The sequence below is a fragment of the Schistocerca piceifrons genome, chromosome 2, assembly GCF_021461385.2.
Source record: "Schistocerca piceifrons isolate TAMUIC-IGC-003096 chromosome 2, iqSchPice1.1, whole genome shotgun sequence".
In the NCBI taxonomy this organism is placed as follows: Eukaryota; Metazoa; Arthropoda; class Insecta; order Orthoptera; family Acrididae; genus Schistocerca; species Schistocerca piceifrons.
This window is the reverse complement of record NC_060139.1, coordinates 208047797-208067881: the sequence shown is the minus strand read 5'-3', so window position 1 is coordinate 208067881 and position 20085 is coordinate 208047797. Positions and strand designations below refer to the sequence as shown.

The window sequence follows — 20085 nt, the reverse complement described above, 5'->3', positions numbered from 1 at the left end:
GAATACAGGCATGCTTCAGTGCAAGAGGACGTGCTACTGGGTATTAGTAGTACGGTGTGTACAGCAAGCTGGACTACCACCTCTGAGGGTCTTGCTGTATGGTGGTACAGCATGCAATTTGTTGTTTTAATGAGCAATAAAAAGGGCAGAAGTGATTTTATTTTATTTATTAATTACTCCTCAATTTCCGTAGGACCAAATTGAGGAGCAAATCTCCAAGGTCATGGAACGTGTCAGTACATGCAATACAACATAAACGTAATAACAGATAAAAATAAATGTCCATGAACCTTAAAAAAATCAGTCCATAAGTTTAAGTAATTGCTATCAGCAATACAATAAAAATCAGCTTACTTTATCAAGGATCTCGTCAACAGAACAGAAGGAGTAACCCATGAGGAAACGCGTGGATTCCTGCTAAGATTTTTGAATTCGAGTGGCAGCCTACTGAAAATGGATGCAGCAGTATACTGCACACCTTTTTGCACAAGAGTTAAGGAAGTCCGATCAAAATGTAAGTTGGATTTCTGCCGAGTATTAACCGAGTGAAGGTTGCTTATTCTTGGGAATAAACTAATATTGGTAACAAGAAACGACAGTAAGGAATATACGTGTTGGGAGGCCTAAAGAATATACGTATTGGGAGGCCAATGTCAATATGCCCAGACTCGTGAACAGAGGTCGACTAGAGGTTCGCGAACTAACACCACTTATTGCCCGAACCGCCCGTTTCTGAGCCAAAAATATGCTTTTAGAATGGGAAGAGTTACCCCAAAATATAATACCATACGACAATAGCGAATGAAAATAAGCAAAGTAGACTAATACTCATGTCGAACGATCGCTCACTTCTGATACCGTTCGAATAACAAAAATGGCAGCATTAAGTCTTTGAACAAGATCCTGAACGTGGGCTTTCCACGGCAGCTTACTATCTATCTGAAAACCTAGAAATTTGAACTGTTCAGTTTCACTAATCATATGCCCGTTCTGTGAAATTAAAATGTTAGGTTTTGTTGAATTGTGCGTTAGAATCTGTAAAAACTGAGTCTTACTGTTATTTAGCGTTAGTTTATTTTCTACAAGCCCTGAACTGAGGTCATGTACTGCACTATTTGAAACCGAGCCAGTGTTGCACACAACATCCATTACTACCAAGCTAGTGTCATCAGCAAACAGAAACATTTTAGAGTTACCCGTAATACTAGAGGGCATATCATTTATGTAAATAAGGAACAGGAGTGGCCCCAACACTGATCCCTGGGGCATCCCCCCATTTGACAGTACCCTACTCAGACCCCACATCACAGCCATTCTAAACACTGCGAATAATGACCTTTTGCTGCTTGTTGCTAAAGTAAGAGGTGAACCAGTTGTGAGCTACTCCCCGTATTCCGTAATGGTCAAACTTCTGGAGCAATATTTTGTGATGTTTATGTTGATCTGTATTCCGATTTTCTGTACAGGTTCCGGAACTCTCGGAACCGCGGTGATGGAAAACTTTTTTTGATATGTGTATTAGTGGGATGGTCTGTAGCCCACCACATCTCGTCATGATACTCTGTTCTTCCAAACAGTTAAAACCTTATACCCAGCCACCCCCTTCTCTTTCAGCTCAGCCAGTGTTCTTGGTTCAAATGGCTCTGAGCACTATGCGACTTAACTTCTGAGGTCATCAGTCGCCTAGAACTAAGAACTAATTAAACCTAACTAACCTAAGGACATCACACACGTCCATGCCCGAGGCAGGATTCGAACCTGAGACCGTAGCAGTCGCTCGGCTCCAGACTGTAGCGCCTCGAACCGCACGGCCACTCAGGCCGGCAGCCAGTGTTCTACTGCTTTGGTTTTCTCTTCGTTGTTGGGCTTCAACTCTTGAGCGCCTTATTGTTTATCTCTCATTTTTACTAAGATATTTTAGTTTCAGCTGCAACATCTTTTTTTAAGTTTTCAGTTCACGGAACTGTTAACTCCTTTTCCGAGACCAGTTTCCAAAATAACAGATTTTCGTAGCTTCACCTTCCTCCCGTCCGTGTCATATCTTTGGAACGGGATGAAACGAGACGTCAAGGTCAGGTTTTCTCGGGAAGAAAGTTTTCGTGTTGACGTTGGTCGGACGGAGCGACTCGTCGGTTCCTAACACCGGACGTCATTCTGTTTCCGCGGTTCTCACTCACTGTAGAATCTAGAAGGTGATAAACAGTGAGACTGGTGGCGAGTTATTAAGGTCTGTGTGTTGCTCCGCTTGCTCTGCAGATGGGGGCGAGGCAGCGGCGGCGCTGAGGGATGCGTGGCCAGCTGACTCGTTGCGTGCTGCTGCTGCCGCTGCTGCTGCTGCCGTGGCCGGCCGGCGCCGCCCCCGCACCCGCGCCCGTGCCGTCGCCGTCTGCGTCTGCGTCGCCGTCGCCGGTGGACCGGCTGCTGGACCACCACGCCGAGCAGGGCTCCTCCTGGCAGGCGTGGCTGCTGCTCGACTCGGAGGACGACGCCAGCGCGGACCTGGCGCACGGCCAGCGACAGGTACAGCCCCACCTGCTCACCTCACCTCACCCCACAGCTAGGTAGTAGTCTCCTCGGGTTTTGCTGCAGGATCCCATATGGGATCCTGCCCACTCGTGAAATATAGGATGCCTAGGAAGCTGTTTTCTTGGATAGCTAGAGAACATACACTACTGGCCATTCAAGTTGCTACATCACGAAATTTAACCGACAGGAAGAAGATGCTGTGATACGCAATGATTAGCTTTTCAGAGCATTCACACAAGGTTGGCGCCGGTGGCGACACCTACAACGTGCTGACATGAGGAAAGTTTCACACCGATTTCTCATACACAAACAGCAGTTGACCGGCGTTGCCTGGTGAAACGTTGTTGTGATGCCTCCTGAAAGGAGAAGAAATGCGTACCATCACGTTTCCGACTTTGATAAGCGTCAGATTGTAGCCTATCGCGATTGCGGTTCTTCGTATCGCGACATTGCTGCTCGCGTTGGACGAGATCCAATGACTGTTAGCAGAATATGGAATCGGTGGGTTCAGGAGGGTAATACGGAACGCCGTGCTCGATCCCAACGGCCTCGTATCACTAGCAGTCGAGATGACAGGCTTCTTATCCGCATGGCTGTAACGGATAGTGCAGCCACGCCTCGATCCCTGAGTCAACAGATGGAGACGTTTGCAAGACGACAACCATCTGCACGAACAGTTCGACGACGTTTGCAGCAGCATGGACTATCAGCTCGGAGACCATGGCTGCGGTTACCCTTGACGCTGCATGACAGACAGGAGCGCCTGCGATGATGTACTCGACGACGAACCTGGGTGCACGAATGGCAAAACGTCATTTTTTTCAGATGAATCCAAGTTCTGTTTAGAGCATCATGATGGTCGTATGCGTGTTTGGCAACGTCGCGGTGAACACGCATTGGAAGCGTGTATTCGTCATCGCCATACTGGCGTATCACCCGGCGTGATGGTATGGGGTGCCATTGGTTACACGTCTCGGTCACCTCTTGTTCGCATTGACGGCACTTTGAACAGTGGACGTTACATTTCAGATGTGTTACGACCCGACGAATCATTCGATCCCTGCGAAACCCTTCATTTCAGCAGGATAATGCACGACTCCATGTTGCAGGTCCTGCACGGGCCTTTCTGGATACAGAAAATGTTGGACTGCTGCCCTGGCCACACATTTTCCAGATCTCTCACCAATTGAAAACGTCTGGTCAATGGTTGCCGAGCAACTGGCTCGTCACAATACGCCAGTCACTACTCTTGATGAACTGTGGTATCGTGTTGATGCTGCATCGGCAGCTGTACCTGTACACGCCATCCAAACTCTGTTTGACTCAATGCCCAGGCGCATCGAGGCCGTTATTATGGCCAGGGTGGTTGTTCTGGGTACTGATTTCTCAGAATCTATGCACCCAAATTGCATGAAAATGCAATCACATGTCAGTTCTAGTATATTATACTTCTCCAATGAATACCCTTTTATCATCTGCATTTCTTCTGTGTGTAGCAATTTTAATGGCCAGTAGTGTACAAGCAAATCATATTAATGGAGTTTATTACAGTAACTGAATTGGCAATACTTATCTTTGCCTTCTACACTGAAGTGTTGCAAGCAATTGGCGACATGGAAATAATCAGTGTGCTACGCTATGTATAAGTTCCATGCAAGACTCAGCTAAACAGGTAAGATGACGGCTCGTCTTCTAGTACGGTTCTTCTAGTCCGTCTCCTAGTGCAGCCGAGGCTATATGGAGCGGCGCTTATACACTACTCGCCATTAAAATTGCTACACCAAGAAGAAATGCAGATGATAATCGGGTATTCATTGGACAGATATATTATACTAGAACTAACATGTGATTAAATTTTCACGCAATTTGAGTGCATAGATCCTGAGAAATCAGTACCCACAACAACCACCTCTGGCCGTAATAACGGCCTTGATACACCTAGGCATTGAGTCAAACAGAGCTTGGATGGCGTGTACAGGTACAGCTGCGCATGCACCTTCAACACGATACCACAGTTCGTCAAGAGTAGTGACTGGCGTATTGTGGCGAGCCAGTTGCTCGGCCACCATTGACCAGACGTTTTCAATTGGTGAGAGATCTGGAGAATGTGCTGGCCAGGGCAGCAATCGAGCATTTTCTGTATCCAAAAATGCCCGTACAGGACCTGCAACATGCGGTCGTGCATTATCCTACTGAAATGTAGGGTTTCGCAGGGATCGAAAGAAGGGTAGAGCCACGGGTCGTAACACATCTGAAATGTAACGTCCACTGTCCAAAGTGCCGTCATTGCGAACAAGAGGTGACCGAGACATGCAACCAATGGCACTCCATACCATCACGCGCGGTGATTTGCCAGTATGGCGATGACGAATACACGCTTCCAATGTGCGTTCACCGCGATGTCGCCAAACACGGATGCGATCATCATGATTCTGTAAACAGAATCTGGATTCATCCGAAAAAATGACGTTTTGCCATTCGTGCACCCAGGTTCGTCGTCGAGTACACCACCGCAGGCGCTCCTGTCTGTAATGCAACGTCATGGGTAACCGCAGCCATGGTCTCCGAGCTGACAGTCCGTACTGCTGCAAATGTCGTCGAACTGTTCGTGCAGATGGTTGTTGTCTTGAAAACGTCCCCATCTGTTGACTCTGGGATCGAGACGTGGCTACACGATCCGTTACAGCCATGCGGATAAGATGCCTTTCATCTCGACTGCTAGTGATACGAAGCTGTTGGGATCCAGCCCGGCGTTCCGTATTACCCTCCTAAACCCACCGATTCCATATTCTGCTGACAGTCATTGGATCTCGAGCAACTCGAGCAGCAATGTCGCGATACAATAAATCGCAATCGCGATAGGCTACAATCCGACCTTTATCAAAGTCGGAAACGTGATGGTACGCATTTCTCCTCCTTACACGAGGCATCACAACAATGTTTCACCAGGCAACGCCGGTCAACTGCTGTTTGTGAATGAGAAATCGGTTGGAAAGTTTCCTCATGTCAGGACGTTGTAGGTGTCGCCACCATCGCCAACCTTGTGTGAATGCTCTGAAAAGCTAATCATTGCGTATCACAGCATCTTCTTCCTGTCGGTTAAATTTCGCATCTGTAGCACGCCATCTTCGTGGTATAGCAATTTTATTGGCCAGTAGTGTATTCTCTTCGGACAGAGGGCGCTCCTGCCGTCGTGCGATCCTAGTCAGCGTACTATTGGCTGACTCCGTCTCACAGACTTCTCTGCGGTTAACGTTCCATGCTGAGGTGCCGGCGCTTGGTGTTACGCCGGAACATCCGCAACACTCGTATTTCAGCAACGCAACTGTCCGCCATCATTTACTGTCTGGCCCATTGCACCTACATCTACATCTACATGGATACTCTGCAAATCACCCTTAAGTGCCTGATAGAGGGTTCATCGAACCACCTTCACAGTAATTCTCTATTATTCCAATCTGAAACAGCGCACGGGAGAAAACTAACACCAATGTCTTTCCCTGCGAGCTCTGATTTCCCTTATTTTATTATGAAGGTCGTTTCTCCTTAGATCGGCGTCACAAAATGTTTTCGCATTCGAAGAAGAAAGTTGGTGATAGAAATTTCGTGTGAACGTTCTACTGCAACGAAAATGCCTTTTTTTTTAATGATGTCGACCCCAAATCCTGTCCGAGACACTCCCTCCCCTATTTCGCGGTAATGCAAAACTGGCTGTTCTTCTTTGAACTTTCTCGATGTACTCCGTTAATCCTATCTGGTAAGGACCCCAGACCGCGCAGCAGTACTCCAAAAGACGATGAAGAAGCGCATTGGAGGCAGTCTCTTAAGTAGATCTGTTACATTTTCTAAGTGTTCTGCCAATAAAACGCAGTCTTTGATTTGCCTTCCCCACAACATTTTCTATATATTCTTCCCAATTTAAGTTGTTCGTAATTGTAATTCCCAGGTATGTAGTTGAATTTACAGCTTTCGATTTGACTGAATTACCGTCTAACCGAAGCTTAACGGATCCCTTTTAGCATCCATGTGAATGACCTCACACCTTCTATTATTTAGAAAACGAACACCTATGTCTTTCCCTTCGAGCTCTGATTTCCCTTATTTTATTATGAAGGTCGTTTCTCCCTGTGTATTTTGGCGCCAACAAAATGTTTTCGCATTCGAAGAAGAAAGTTGGTGATAGAAATTTCGTGAGAACGTTCTGCCGCAACGAAAAACGCCTTTGTTTTAATGATGTCGACTCCAAATCCCTTTTAGCACCCATGTGGATGACCTTACACTTTCTATTAATTAGGGTCAACTGTCAATTTTCGCACCATACAGATATCTTTCCTAAATCGTTTTGCAATTTTTTTAATATCATGATGACTTAGTCGATAAACGACAGCGTAATCTGCAAACAACTTAAGACGGCTGCTCCGATTGTCTCGCAAATCGTTTATATGGATAAAGAATAGCAAAGGGCCTGTAACACTACCTTTGGGAACGCCAGAAATCACTTCTGTTTTACTCGATGACTTTCCGTCAATAACTAGACGATATTCCACAAGCACGCAATTTCACTACAATCCGCTTGTGTGGTACCGTGTCAAAAGCCTTCTGGAAACCTTGAAATACGGAATCAATTTGAAATCTCTTGTCAATAGCACTAAACATTCGCCTGAGTAAAGAGCTTGACTGCATGTATATAGACCGTCCTCTTCGAGCTAAACCTGTTGTTCTTAATTGATTTTCGGTGCCTTTATCTCAGCATTAAATCTATCGCAGAGCTGAAACTGAGGCGAAGCTTCTGAAATGGGCTCACAGAAAATGTCAACCACCCAGAAGGAGATGACGAAACGAAATGAAACTCCATAGTCTTTAGAGGGTATGTGATGTCATTTCATTGATTACGAAACCGAGTCATATTTACAGACAATTTCGCAGTATGAGCCCACTTACCAATATACAGTATTGCAGACAACGCATGCAATTAGCACTATTACGAAAAGTCACATGCTGTTATGAGGAAAGGTGGCTGACTGTCTAGATACGTTATCTGTTACAGGCTATGCTCGATTAAGAGCTCATAAACCAAGCTGAAATTTTATTTTGTTCATCTTGGACTGTCATTTGAAATCTGCGATTGTTTGTGACACAAAACACACGGCTTAAAAGCACTACAACGAAGGCCACAATAATGACGGCAGTTCTATCAGGCATATCATGAAGTCTAGAAACAGCCCTTTCTGTAAGTTGATACATGAATTAACAAGGGGAGGCCACGACGTTAGGATTACAGATTTGTTTCAAACTTTGTACTCATTTAGTAGGCCATTAAAACAACATAATGTGTAAACTAGTAAGGTGCACTAGTCTGGCAATTTCGAGAAAATCGCAAGAGAAGTTTTACGCGTCTATGATGTGGGTTATGTATCTGTGCATAGGGGCCGGACGTTGGAGTCCATGGTGGTCAAGTGATTAGCTTTAGAGTTTCGGAAAACGAACGTTTATGAGGCGACGGTTCGACTTCCTCTCAAACTTAATTGTTAATCAATTTTTTCATCACTGGTCATATTATTTAATTTATATGACATTTAAGAGACATTATAATGAAAAAATCACCACGTTTATTTGCATGAAGGTTCAATTTATGTTTTCAAAGTCTGTATGACGGATACCACCCTGCAACGTGTGATGAAGAGAGCGCATCCGACGAGTAACTGTACATTACTCTTGTGGTGTGGCACATTGTGACTTGCTATATTAATGATTGCGAGTAACGTCATTCACATCATCGTTTGTCGAAGTTTGACGTGGGTTTCCCAGGCCTGTACGTCGTTCTTGAAGTCCGCAGCTTGTGGTCTAGTGTCTGTCGTTGCTGCCTCTGGATTACGTGGTCCCGGGTTCGATTCCCGGCCGGGCTGGGGATTTTCTCTTCCCCGGGGACAGGGTGTTTGTGTTGTCCTCATCATTTCATCATCATCATTCGTGACATCGAGTACATTGGACTGTAAAAAAAATCTTAGACTGTGTAAAGATTGGGACTTTCAATGGGCGCTGATGACCGCGCAATTGAGCACCCCCACAAACCAAACATCATCATCGTCGTTGAAAAATTAGTTACAGATAGTAAGTAGACAAATAACATATGGAATCGACTACAACTTCATGGAAATGTACGTCTTTTTTCATGCTATTACCTGTCAAATGTTATATAAATTAAATAACGCGAGCAGTAATGGAAAAAATATATATTAAAAAATATGTGTTAGCGGGATTCGAATCGGCGCCTCAGGCATGACCTCCTTCTAAGCGCAAACGCTAACCAATTTTTTTATCTTATTTTGTTCGTTATTGTTCATTGCATTTCTTCGGGGCGGACATGCCATGACACCCGTTCAAATTCATCGTGATCCATTCACTCAGTCTTTTTATTTTTTTTATTACAAGGGGCAGCTAACCCTCTGACCAAACACGCTAAACTACCGTCTCAGCAAGCTGACCTCAATGACTTCTTACGGTCAGCAATTTCGCACTTTCGCACGAATACGTCACTTACATAATAGACGCATAAAACTTCATTTGTGATTTTCACGGAATTGTCAGAGTAGTGCACTTTACTACTGGCACATTACGTTGTTTTAATGGTCTACTAAAGTTTGAAGTAAATCCCTGATCCTAGCGTCATGGCCTCTCCTTGTAAGTGAGGTACTGATGAACAGTTGGACATGTCATTAAAAATGCTCTGTAGGAAACAGGTACACAGTAATGGAAGAGCTACAAAAAAGATTCCTGTTACCAACAAGTACCCGATGCTAACATTGGATGTCACTATTTGTGCCCCATACACATTCTTCATTCTCCTATGGATGTCTCACGTTGGTCCTATTTGGACGCATTTGGTAATATCGTCACCATAGTTCATGTTTCCGCAAATAACGCATGAACTTCGGAAAGCCACGCATGCCACACTAATCCCTTGCCTAAAGTCGCTTTGGAATCGCGTTACGTTGCATATACGCTGCAGCAAGGTTCTCGAACGGAAACGTCCCTTATAAAAGCACTCAACAGCAAGCACAAGAGCATCAAGTTCACCTTTGAATACAAATGTCAAAATTCGCTTTACCTGACGATCTCCAGTAACATATTCTAGGCATCTACAGAAACGCTTTTACTACATCCATACATCTTCATCTCACACTCACACATACAAACTAGCAGGTTATAGGCCCATATTACACAGGGCACACAAAATGCCACTGAGCAATGATATGTATCAAATTGAATTTTGAATATTTAAACATACAGAAACGGCAAGTCTTTACCAACCTCCGCCCATAGCTATGATGTCTAGGAAAGTTGTGAAATTGATAAATAAAAGGAAAATGAACAACAACAGAGAAACAGACACGAGGACACTGTGAATTCCATATTTTGCTTCAACTTCACAAAAAACTGCTAATGTGTTCTCCACTACTGGCCATTAAAATTGCTACACCGAGAAGAAATGCAGATGATAAACGGATATTCATTGCACAAATATATTATACTAGGACTGACATGTGATTACATTTTCACGCAATTTGGGTGCATAGATCCTGAGAAATCAGTACCCAGAACAACCACCTCTGGCCGTAATAACGGCCTTGATACGCCTGGGCATTGAGTCAGACAGAGCTTGCATGGCGTGTACAGATACAGCTGCCCATGCAGCTTCAACACGATACTACAGTTCATCAAGAGTAGTGACTGGCTTATTGTGACGAGCCAGTTGCTCGGCCACCATTGACCAGACGTTTTCAATTGGTGAGAAATCTGGAGAATGTCCTGGCCAGGGCAGCAGTCGAGCATTTTCTGTATCAAGAGAGGCCTATACAGGACCTGCAACATGCAGCCGTGCATTATACTGCTGAAATGTAGGGTTTCGCAGGGATCGAATGAAGTGTAGAGCCACGGCTCGTAACACATCTGAAATGTAATGTCCACTGTTCAAAGTGCCGTCATTGCGAACAAGAGGTGACCGAGACGTGTAACCAATGGCACTCCATACCATCACGCCCGATGATTTGCCAGTATGGCGATGACGAATACACGCTTCCAATATACGTTCACCGCGATGTCGCCAAACACGGATGCGACCATCATGATTCTGTAAACAGAATCTGGATTCATCCGAAAAAATGACGTTTTGCCATTCGTGCACCCAGGTCCGTCGTTGAGTACATCATCGCAGGCGCTCCTGTCTGTCATGCAGCGTCAAGGGTAACCGCACCCATGGTCTCCGAGCTGATAGCCCTTGCTGCTGCAAATATCGTCGAACTGTTCGTGCAGATGGTTGTTGTCTTGCAAACGTCCCCATCTGTTGACTCAGGGATCGAGACGTGACTACACGATCCGTTACAGCCATGCGGATAAGATGCCTGTCATCTCGACTGCTTGTGATACGAGGCCTTTGGGATCCAGCCCGGCGTTCCGTATTACCCTCCTGAACCCACCGATCCCATATTCTGCTACCAGTCATTTGATCTCGACTAATGCGAGCAGCAGTGTCGCGATACGATAAACCGCAATCACGATAGGCTACAATTCGACCTTTATCAAAGTCGGAAACGTGATGGTACGCATTTCTCCTCCTTACACGAGGCATCACAACAACGTTTCACCAGGCAACGGCGGTCAACTGCTGTTTGTGTATGAGAAATCGGTTGGAAAGTTTCCTCATGTCAGCACGTTGTAGGTGTCGCCACCGGCGCCAACCTTGTGTGAATGCTCTGAAAAGCTAATCATTTGCATATCACAGCATCTTCTTCCTGTCGGTTAAATTTCGCATCTGTAGCAATTTTAATGTCCAGTAGTGTACATCTACCACTACATCTGTATTCTGCAAGCCACCTTAAGACGCGTGTCGGAGGGTACTTTTGTACCACTATTAGTTCCCCCTTTCCTTTTCGAGTGGCTTATGGTAGAAACTGTGCAATGTAATACTGTTTTTTCCGCGAGCAACCTATTATGTAGTAGACTGTCGCACAATATGAAAACTAGGTAATGAAGACACATTTTGCAACTAAGGTATGTACGACATAAAATGTAGTGAGTGTTCCGTACAATATGTGTGTTGAACTCGTTGAAGTTTCTGAATTAAATGTAAGGATCATATAAATACATTTACGTCCAACATGACAAACAAATCCGCAATATCAACCCACATTAATGAAGTAAGGTTTTTGATAAGACTACGTTTATGACAGAAAGATCAAAAGACGCGAAGACATATACGTATGCACGTCTCCGTCTCTTTGATTACATAAGTTGGCAATGCTCTTAAACTTACAATTCACTGTTTTCTATACTTGTGCAATCCCTAGGCTGTTTACGGTTTGTGTTTATGTGTTATTACTATTGATATAAATGTGTATTACATAATGACCTGCAATATGGTTTTTGCTGGAACATCTTGTAAGTAGCTTATACATACTAGGCAATATCCTGACTTACTCACTCATCATCGCCAGCCCAGATTGCTAAGGATAGTAACTTGAAATACGGAAATGGTGTTGGTCTTATACTTTAGGCGTTGTTTCAGAAGGGATTTTTCGAAATTGAGCTCCTAAGGGGATGAAAGGTTTATTTATTTTTTTTAAAAGAATGTAACGCTATTAAGACAGTTTTGAAGCCAGCTCTACGAGAACTGGTATTTGATTTCTCGGTCACAAATAAAGAAACAAGGAGTTTCAGTATTTCTCGAAACCCTGTGGTGTGAAATAGTGATCGAAATTTTTTTTAAATAAATCGTTATTAAAGAATTAATAAAGTATTTTGAAAGATGTCTGTGAAAATTGGTACTTGACTTCTCGATTAAAAATAGAAAACACACGTTTCAGTGTTTTTGAAAATTCAACCCTTATGGTGGCGAAATACGGCATTAATATTTTTATAGGAATTTTTCATTATGCAAGCAGTTTTGAAGATAAATCTATGAAGATTTATATTTAACTTCTCTGTAAAAATTAAGAAATATACATTTCACTGTTTTTGGAAATTCAACCCATAAAGAGGGTGAAATAGGGGATGAAAGTTTTAGAGGAAATATTTCCGTGTATTAAAAATGTTTAAATCTAAATCTATGAAAACTGATATTTGACTTCTTGGCTAGAAATAAAAAATACATGTTTCAGTATTTTTGGAAATCCAGCCCTCTAAGGGAGTGTAATAGAGGAGGAAAATATTTGTAGAATTATTTCATTAAGCAAGCATTTGCAAACCTAAATCTATGAACATTTATATTAGAAATAAAAAAATTTCCTATGTCACTGGTTTTGGAAATTCAACTCGCAAGTAAGTGAAACAGAGGATGAAAATTTTTAAGAAAGTATTTCATTATACTAAAAGATATGTTAAGCTACATATATCAAATTAAATATTTCAGTTTTCGGTTACATGTAAAAAAATATTTGTTATGGGATGAAAGTTTCCATGAAAATATCAACATAAGAACACAAAGGCTATGACAAACAAAAACCTTGGACTCCAGGTACCAGAATCACTTTTTGGTCAGAAGTACATTCGGAGAAGACCATACTTCTATAATATCGAAACTTCCTGGCAGATTAAAACTGTGTGCCAGACCGAGACTCGAACTCGGGACTTTTGCCTCTCGCGGGCAAGTGCTCTACCATCTGAGCTACCCAAGCACGACTCACGCCCCGCCCTCGCCTTACTTCTGCCAGTATTTCGTCTCCTACCTTCCAGACTTTACAGAAGCTCTCCTGCGAACCTTGCAGAACTATCCTTTCTTTCAGGAGTGCTAGTTCTGCAAGGTTCGCAGGAGAGCTTCTGTAAAGTTTGGAAGGTAGGAGACGAGATACTGGCAGAAGTAAGGCTGTGAGGACGGGGCGTGAGTCGTGCTTGGGTAGCTCGGATGGTAAAGCACTTGCCCGCGAAAGGCAAAGGTCCCGAGTTCGAGTCTCGGTCCGGCACACAGTTTTAATATGCCAAGAAGTTTCATATCAACGCACACTCCGCTGCAGAGTGAAAATTTCATTCTATGATCTCATTTAGCATGAACAGCTTAGAAGGCGTCGCAATTTGTCAACAACATAAAAATTCGATTATAGGAAAACATAGAAAGATCTGTCAGATTATACAGACTATGCGATCGCAGCAGCGGGTGCTAAGATATGCTAAGGTATATGCAGCGAAATGAAGTGTAAAGTAGACAGCTGGCTACGTCCACAGAAAAGAATAGTCATGTAAACCACTGATTCATCTGAAGGTGATGGTGTAGCACCTCGAAAAGTCTCGTGGAAGAAACGTAAACTGCCAAAGATAATTGTTTTAATTTTTCTTCTGAGCTAAAACTTACACTAGATATAAGAGACTGGTAGAGCGGTGTTATATTTTGCATGTTTTGTTCCACAGGGCGGCTCAGCGCCTCGGCGCATCACCCCCAAGTCGGTGTTCATAGCGCCCGCTTTCACGCCCGACCAACTGCCGGCCTGCGCAGAAGGCTACCGCGCTGATTCGATGGGCCGCTGCGTCAAGGTGTTGCGTGTCGACCAGGCGGCGCATCTCGACTTCCTGCTGCGGCGCCTCAACGCCAAGTACGCCCCGGCCAAGCAGAACCCTGTTGCAGCCGCTGCTGTCCAGGGTCCGCCACCGCTGCCGCCTCCACAGGGTCCTCTCAAGCTTCCTCTGCCCGTGGACACTCACACCACCTCCTCGACGGCATCACCGGCTCCGAAGCCGACGTCGGAGACCCCGCCTCCTAAAGCAGATCAGAGTGAGTCTGATGACACCGGCGCCGCCGACATGATCATCAGCCTCTTCGGCGGCCAGGAAGGCAGCGGCGGTGGAGGTGGCGGCGAAGACACTGCAGCCGTGGACCCTACTGTGCTCAGTGCTGGGCCGCCTGCGGAAGACGTCGACGTCCGAGACACTCTGCCCATGCTCGTCCTCACTCACACCGATTCCTCGTCGCCGGTCGAAGACGAGATCGTCCCTGAGCCCGAGCAATTTACTGGCGAGGTGGTGACAGTGGCCTCTCCAGTTCAGAGAGAATCTAACTCGCTTCCTCCGACCTCGTCACCGTCCCCTGCACCGCAAGTGACTTTAATCTCTGACAAACACCAGCACAATGCTGGTGGACAGATGATGCGTGACGCCAGTCCAGTCGCTGCATCAGATACGTCTCCTGGTGAGGATTGGACACCAGTCTCTTCTACTCACGAGTCCAAATCCCCAGGTTCGTCAAAGAAGCGTACAGGAGAGTTTGTGTCAGACGACTGGCGAGAACGACCCATTCCTTCTGACGAGACAGCAAAGACTGTTCCAGTGGGCACGAGGAATGCTGACACTTCCGCAGTTGGCTCCGTCCAATTTTCGAACGTGAAAGTTGATACTACACGTACTGGTCCATTGGAAACCTCCCCTGTGGACAATCCTTCCAAAAAGAACAGTGCACAATATCCTGCACAGATGCAGAGGCAGCAGGGCAGCCACAGTTCCACCTTCGCTACAGCAAATGTACCCAATGCCCACGTTGGTTCTACAGCATACAACAGTTACAACTCACCAGAAGTTCACCACGCTCAGGAGTGGAGTGGTGTGACAAATCGGATCCCACATACAGACAATGGCTATGTGCGGTTTCCACAAGGCCATGGAGGGGGTTATGTCCGTTTCCCACTAGATGCTTTCCAGGAGCAGCGAAATTCTGGTGGCAGCAAGTTATGGTGGTTGCAACCAGGCCCTAATGGTTGGCGTGTTAGACATCCTGATGCACGCTACAGACCAGCACTGGTACGCTTCTTCACACGATTGCCACCATTACATGGACAGACTTCTTGGGACACCTACGCTAGGCGTGCATAACTTGCCCACTCATCTAGGTTGTACTTAACAGAACACCACACATAAGATATTACCCACTTTCTCTACATGTGGTACTAGAATGGTCCAGCATTCTGATTATATGTTGCATGAGAGTGATAAAACAGCTGCACCTGGCAAGACGAGTGTTGTGGAGTGTCTCTACATATTTTTGAACCTGGTTCTCTGCTCATGATGATTTTATCACATAAATATGAGTTACACATCAGTATCAAGTTTGAATTTGTGATACATGTGTAAAGTGGAGAAGAAGCAGTAAATATTATAACAGTGCCATGTACTGTTATAAACATGAATACTCGAACATGCAATATTGACTGTATTACAGTGTAAACATTTGGGAGGATACATATAGTTTGCAGTGTTGCCATACTGTGACTTCTTTCAAGAATCACTATCATCCACAACATGTAGTTTAAAGGAACCATTTGTTCCTCTCTATTTTCCCTAGTTTAATACATTGTATATTGTTGATTAAATGTGTACATAGTGTACAGAAAAAGTAGTTCTACCAAGTAATAGGTTTTAAAAAATTTATTCTTCCATAGGAGAATAAAAATATGTAATGTGGTCATGCATTTTATTTAGCATCACCTTCAGAAGTAGTGTATTCATAAATTTTCTTCTCTTATTGTATTATATGATCATTGCAATTTTTTGCATATGTTGTAAAATATCAGGGAAGTCTTGCCAAGTGATGGACTGAATGGTATTTTAGATCTTATAGTAGTGAGTGGAATTATATATCGACCAAACCAGCCAATGATTTTGCACATAATTAATACCTTACCATCTGACTTTTATACTGTAAATATTACATATACTTTTGTCACTAGCAAATAGTATTTTGTATTTTACCTTATTTAGTTATTCATCTGTATTCATGTAGGAAAAGTGAAGGATGAAATTTTTAAAAGCGCACAGGCTTTTGTAAGAGCAGTTGTTTCTCTTTCCCTGGTGCACATTAATGTGCAGTACAAAATGTGATTATAATGTGCTTTTAGTTACCACATATATGTGTAAATAAGTGTCAGTAGACTAATTATATAAAAAACAAGTCAATAGAAGTAAACGCCACACTTCGCTGTTAGTTGTCTCGAAAGCTAAGTTAGCATACCCTCATGGACACTGTATATATACAGCCAATTTAATGTACATAATGTTTTGTCAGCAATGATAATTGTAAATCTATTTTTGAGAGTCATAGAAGTTCACATGCAATATTCTAGTCTTTTGCACTGTGTATAACAAAGCTTTAAAAGCTACTAGTGCCTTTTGATTTGTTGCTTTGTTTATAATGAAATTTATGCAGTCCAAGTACAATTGTTAAAGTTTTCAGAATAATTTTGATCCATTGTTTTCTATTTGTATAAGCCTATCCCAGTACTTAATATTTTAAAGATTGAAAAACAGTTATTCAGTTTTTATTGCTCTTAATCTTTCCCAGTTCAGCCTGCTGCCCATTTAATCCTCTCTGTGTTAACATTTGTTTAATGTTTTGCAATATGCGGAATTTGACTGTTTGGCTATGTCTGTGCCCATTTATGGTAAGTGATTTAATGATTAGTATGATGAAATTTTCGTGTTAAGTAGTGAAACTTTCCTATCCATTTACCCACTAGATCTACTACCTGTTCTTGATGACATCCATCATTACTTGTAATGAAACCATTCAGACATCAAAAAAACCCTCTGTAAAAGTTGTAATACTTCCATAGTTTCACCTTTGTAATAATTTACAGTTTGAAAAACATTTATGTGTCCCAGGGTCATAATTGGTTGTTAATTGTGGTGTCACCAATATTTAAGACATGATTTCAGAAACTAACTGAAGATATAGTTAGCAAGGAAACTGATAACACTATAATATGTGAATTTAGAAGCATTAAAGAAATGCATAATAAACAAATGGACTAGTACCACTATGACTCAGTCTGGAAATTTTAGGTAATTTCAATAATTTGCTCTGAAGTATCTCAGGTAGACTCACCATTTGAATTCCTGTACATTTTATTAGTGTTTGGTGTTTCAGCCTATGTTCACAACAAAACTTGAACCTTCTGTCCCATGAGCTTTTTACTCTTAATTCATCGATTTTGGAGGTATCACTTAAAGCAATCACATCTAGTTTGAAGAAGAAGGAGGCTTGTGTGAAATACAAGTATGTAACTCAGGGTTTTCACTTTCAAACCTATCAATTTCTAGCTAACATTCTGCACTAAAAGATAAATGTAGTAAATTAAATCATCATAGTTACAGTGGTCTGACATTCTGAGGCATATACAAAGTCTTTATAATGATGGTGATGTAATTATAACATTAAATTAAATTATAATGTCATTTGCAGATATTTCTCAAGATAAATTTCATCTAGAAGTCATGTATATTTTTACTTACACACTGTGTTAAACTGAGAAAGTTTTAACCCTTAAATGAATATTTGGACTGAGGAAAATAGAATGCAGTTCTCTTTTAATTTTGATTTTGCTAAATTTAGTGAATAAGTTAGTTGAACTTCATTAATCATTTTAACTTAATATTATTCTAACCACAATTTTCCACAGTTTCACACGTAATTATTAAAATGATTCTATAGTTCAAAACAGACAAGAGGAGTATTGCAAACCTTCATGAATGCTGCACTCACAACAAACTTTCTTTTGAAACAGATAATGAGAAGTAGGTAGCAGGAAATGTGAGTAGGTAGCAGGAAATGTGATTATTATTTATTGGTTTCATTTTTATTCTCAGATATGGATAGCTAAAAGTTAATAAATAAAAAAGGAGTAAAAGTGACTCAAATATTTTTTAAACTAATAGAATTGAAGCCCAAAAAATTTGAAAAAGTATTTACAGTTTTAATATTTTTTAGATAACGTTATTTTAGTGTGGAACAAGAGTTACAGTATTCAAGAAGAAAATTCATAATATTCAAGATATTTAATTTAAAGGAGATAGATTTCGAGACAGCGTTTACAGCCTGCTTAAGTTACCAAACTATTGTTGGTAATACCTAAGCTATGTGTGTGGGATTTAAGCAACATGGTACTCTTGGTAATTATTCATTTAATTACTTTTAAGAGTTTTTCATGCACAATGTAGCATCCAATAGCACTAATATATAAATGTACAAATTGTCAGGCCAGAATGTATTTAATAAATATATCAACGATATCTCTTTGTCAGTTCTGTTAGATTATTTTTCTCTTTCCTTCTCCAGAAATTAACTTCCTTTCCAACTAACTTGAAATTTGACTGCTCTAGATGATAGTAAGCTTAGAGGTGAAAATACTTTTGATGCCATAATATGTTTCTGAGACATTCAGTTTTCACACACACACACACACACACACACACACACACACACACACACACACACATACACATATTAATTTGGTTGTGTACGAAAACTAGACTTATTCTGTTCAATAACTGTTGTGGACTTACAAACTTTAATCACAACTTTATTGTTTTTTGAAATCATCCCATACTCTCACTCACAATTGAAAGGTGCAACAATTCAAAAATAAATTCCCATCATGGACTTTACAACACATTTCAGATTTCATTGAGACCCTAAAATATTCTCGGAGGATCTGCGACATCAAGTAAGACAGGGAAGTTGTACTCTCAATAACTACAATTGCCATTTGACCTCAGTTTTGCAACTTGAGTATGAATATTTCAGCAAACGATGTTAGCTTACTGTGTAGCCATTAAATGAAATTTTTTCATGTACTGAATGTGGAAGTTGTTATGGTTTTTAAAATGGAAAAATGTTTTATTGTTAAATAATTTGTTAGCTTGTGAAAACAGATGTGACTGGTGTTACACATTCCAGTGTTCAGACTAAAATGTTTTACAAAGAAGCTGTAAACTGCGCTACAGTTTACAGTTGACACTGGCACCTTGCACAATTCTATGCTGTCTATGACATGATTATGTGCGGCCAAAATCTGTTAAATCACGCTTTTAGCGTGTTTTCTGGTCCTATCTTGTGGATGAATGATGGACTTGGCTATAAGCACTTAGCCGCGCCATGGCAGTTTGAAACATGTATCACCTGAAGGGCATCTCTATTGATGCAAAATCGGCAGTGACTCTTTAATAAAAGTATCTAACAGCCGGTGAGGAATCTTTTACTCACCAGTGGTGCTTACGACGAGGTCGAAGTTTCATAAATCTGCATTTACCAAGAGACGTAACCGAAACAGCATTTTTGCAGTTTGGTACTAAATTTTTCATATATTCTGCCTATTGTACGAACTGTTTCACCGTGAACAATGTCATGCGCTGTATTACGTATTCCTGTTATGAAGATCTATACAGTGGTATTTAAAGAAAACATTTCTGTATTATAAAAATGCTTTCTTATGTATACGAATCGACAAATAAAAAACGTATGAATATTCTCATAAAAGAAAAATATTTGCTTCTGTGCTTTATATCGTCAGCCGAAGTCCGCCTCCGTAGCGTAGCTATAGCGTTACTGCCTGCCACGCAAGGGGCCCAGGTTCGATCCCGACAGGGGACTGGGTGTTGTGTTGTGTCCATCATCGTTTTCATTATCATTGACACGCAAGTCGCCGAAGTGACGTCAGCTAAAAAGACTTGCAATACGCCTTCCGAACCCCGAAGGGGATATCCCGGCCAATAAATGCCATACGATCATTTCATTTCATCGTCAGC

At 42.2% G+C, this 20085-nt stretch overlaps 1 protein-coding gene across 1 annotated transcript in view; it reads left to right on the top strand.

The window, feature by feature from the left end:
• LOC124776562 (flocculation protein FLO11-like) overlaps positions 1 to 18341 on the top strand; it is a 481553-nt gene extending 463212 nt beyond the window's left edge. Inside the window, exons 4-5 of the mRNA XM_047251601.1 lie at positions 2257 to 2520; positions 13927 to 18341. Coding sequence (XP_047107557.1) covers positions 2287 to 2520; positions 13927 to 15378 — 1686 coding nt within the window. The 5' untranslated portion in view covers positions 2257 to 2286 and the 3' untranslated portion in view covers positions 15379 to 18341. The remainder of the gene's footprint in view (positions 1 to 2256; positions 2521 to 13926) is intronic.
• The last annotated feature ends 1744 nt before the right edge of the window (positions 18342 to 20085 follow it).